General features: G+C 54.2%; 1 protein-coding gene across 1 annotated transcript in view; it reads left to right on the top strand.

Annotated features, from left to right (window-relative positions):
• The window catches only part of PTSG_06299 (TKL protein kinase), a 10,612-nt gene that overhangs the window by 1,532 nt on the left and 6,746 nt on the right, over positions 1 to 2,334 (top strand). The window contains exons 4-10 of the mRNA XM_004993133.1: positions 83 to 267; positions 486 to 569; positions 837 to 1,022; positions 1,190 to 1,233; positions 1,449 to 1,590; positions 1,756 to 1,810; positions 2,015 to 2,114. Of these exons, the coding sequence (XP_004993190.1) occupies positions 83 to 267; positions 486 to 569; positions 837 to 1,022; positions 1,190 to 1,233; positions 1,449 to 1,590; positions 1,756 to 1,810; positions 2,015 to 2,114 (796 nt within the window). The remainder of the gene's footprint in view (positions 1 to 82; positions 268 to 485; positions 570 to 836; positions 1,023 to 1,189; positions 1,234 to 1,448; positions 1,591 to 1,755; positions 1,811 to 2,014; positions 2,115 to 2,334) is intronic.

Here is a 2,334-nt window from a genome sequence, read left to right as displayed (position 1 = left end):
ACACACACACACACACACACACACACACACACACACACACACACACACACACACACACACACACACACACACACACACACAGGCGCAGGCGTGCAGGGCGAGCACTTACGCGACATTTGGGAGTTTAATCCAACCACGCTCTCGTGGACGAAGCTCCAGCCATGGTTCACCAGCCCAAATTCGGCCTTTATGGAGGCCATTCGGTCGTCACCGGACAGTTTGTCCCATCGCGACAGCTGGGGCCAGGTCTCCATCGCCCTCGACAAGGTCGTGCTTGTTTGTTCGTTTGTTTGTGTTTTGGCGCGTGCGTGTATGTATGCATTTGTGTGTATCAAAATGTGTGTATTGGAACGCATACCTGCGCTTTCATGCCCATGTGCGAGTGTTAAGTTCTCACCATCCTTGCATGCCACATCACGCCACTCGACGGTCTTCCGTTTGCATTCCAACACCTGTGTCTTCCTCCTCCAATAATACCTTTGCAGAATGCCGTTCTCGCCCACTCCTTCCTGTCCTTTGGCGGATTTGAAGCGGACAGATTTTCCTCCCAGGCATCCAGCCGCATCAGGGTGCGCATGCGACCTGTGTGTGTGCGATATGCATGTGTGTGTGTGCGTGTGCGTGCTGTGTGTGTGTGTTTGGTGTGTGTGTGTGTGTTGTTGTGTGTGTGTGTGTGTGTGTGTGTGTGTGTGTGTGTGTGTGTGTGTGTGTGTGTGTGTGTGTGTGTGTGTGTGTGCGTGCTGTGTGTGTGTGTTGTGTGCGCAGCTAACTCCACACTGCTCCCACCTACCCACTGACCCCAACACTCCCTTCATCTGCCCCCACCCACCTCATAGGAGTACGTGCGACCGCTGGCACCAGGCCACGACCACCTCGTGTTGTGGCGGGAGGCTGGAAACACCGCTGGGCCGTTCAGCCGCACGCTCGGCGCCGCTGCGCTGTGGGCGCGACCGAAACCCGCCAATGCCACGACAAAACTCAAACTCAAGTGCTCGTCTCTGCCATGGACCTGGAACAACGTGGTGCGTGCGTGTGTGTGTGTGTGTGTGTGTGTGTGTGTGTGTGTTTGTTTGTATGCTGTCGTGTGTGCTTGCACTCTCTCGTGTGCATGTGTTTATGATTGCCCCCTTTGCAGTCATCGCCACGCTCATCACTGCCATGTCCTCTTGTGCTGTTCACGTGTGTGCAGACGTACACCGGTTGCGCAAAACCGATTGGCTTTGACAGATTCATGTATGTACTCGTCTGCATGACGTGTTGCCCATAAGTGTGTGCGTGCGTGTGTGTGTGTGTGTGTGTGTGCGTGTGCGTGCGTGCGTGTGTGCGTGTGTGTGCGTGTGTGCGTGTGTGAATGATATGATGTGCAAACAGTAGAAGCGCAATTCCACGTAACACACACACACACACACACATACACCCATACATACACACACACACCCCGGCAACAGCTGCCGCGTCGAGTACTTTTCTGAGTCGCGACCACCGCGCTGCTGGGACCGGACCGCGCATCCGGAATTCCTCTCTCTCCCGCCGAAAACACAGGACAACGAGGAGCAGGCCTTCTTCTACGATTTTTGTGACGACACCTCGGTTGGTTCGAAGTGCATGTGTATGTGTCTGCGTCTGCGTGTGCGTGTGCGTGTGCGTGTGCGTGTATGCATGTGCACGTGTGAACACCATCCCCACTCCCTCCCCAGTGTGTTCGCGCGTGTACAACTCAGCGTCCCTTCATCGCCTTCGATTGCACCGCTGCAGGTGCTGCTCTCTGGCGGCGTCTTCAACGGCGATGCGGACCACATCGGCGTCATCGGTCCGTTGCACACACCACAACAAACAAACACACACACACACAACAACAAACACACACACATGCTACGAGTGAACACGCTCACGTGTAGAGATCATGCAAACCCACCTCTTGGTCTTCCTTCAACTCCCTCCTCTTCCTCCTCCTCACCACCACCACCCACCAACAATTTTCTACATCATCACCAATCGTCTACATTATCGCCAGACTCGCCCGGGATGGTGTGGGTGTTGACGGACGATTTCTGGGCGCTGGACGGAATTGTGTACACGACGGACGAGAACGACCTCCCACGCAGCCGAACAGAGTGAGAGGCGATGGTGTTGTTGTTGAGAGAGAAGTCTTTGTTGAAGTGTGAATGGCATCTGATGTGATGAGCTCTCGCTCACATATCCACACACACACACACATGAAAACACACACATATAACCACACACACATGAAACACACACACACACACACACACACACACACACACACACACACACACACACACACACACACACACACACAACAACAACAACACA

Source organism: Salpingoeca rosetta (assembly GCF_000188695.1).
Source record: "Salpingoeca rosetta unplaced genomic scaffold supercont1.14, whole genome shotgun sequence".
NCBI lineage: Eukaryota > Choanoflagellata > Craspedida > Salpingoecidae > Salpingoeca > Salpingoeca rosetta.
The sequence above is the reverse complement of the archived record's forward strand: the minus strand, read 5'-3'. Positions and strand labels throughout refer to the sequence as shown.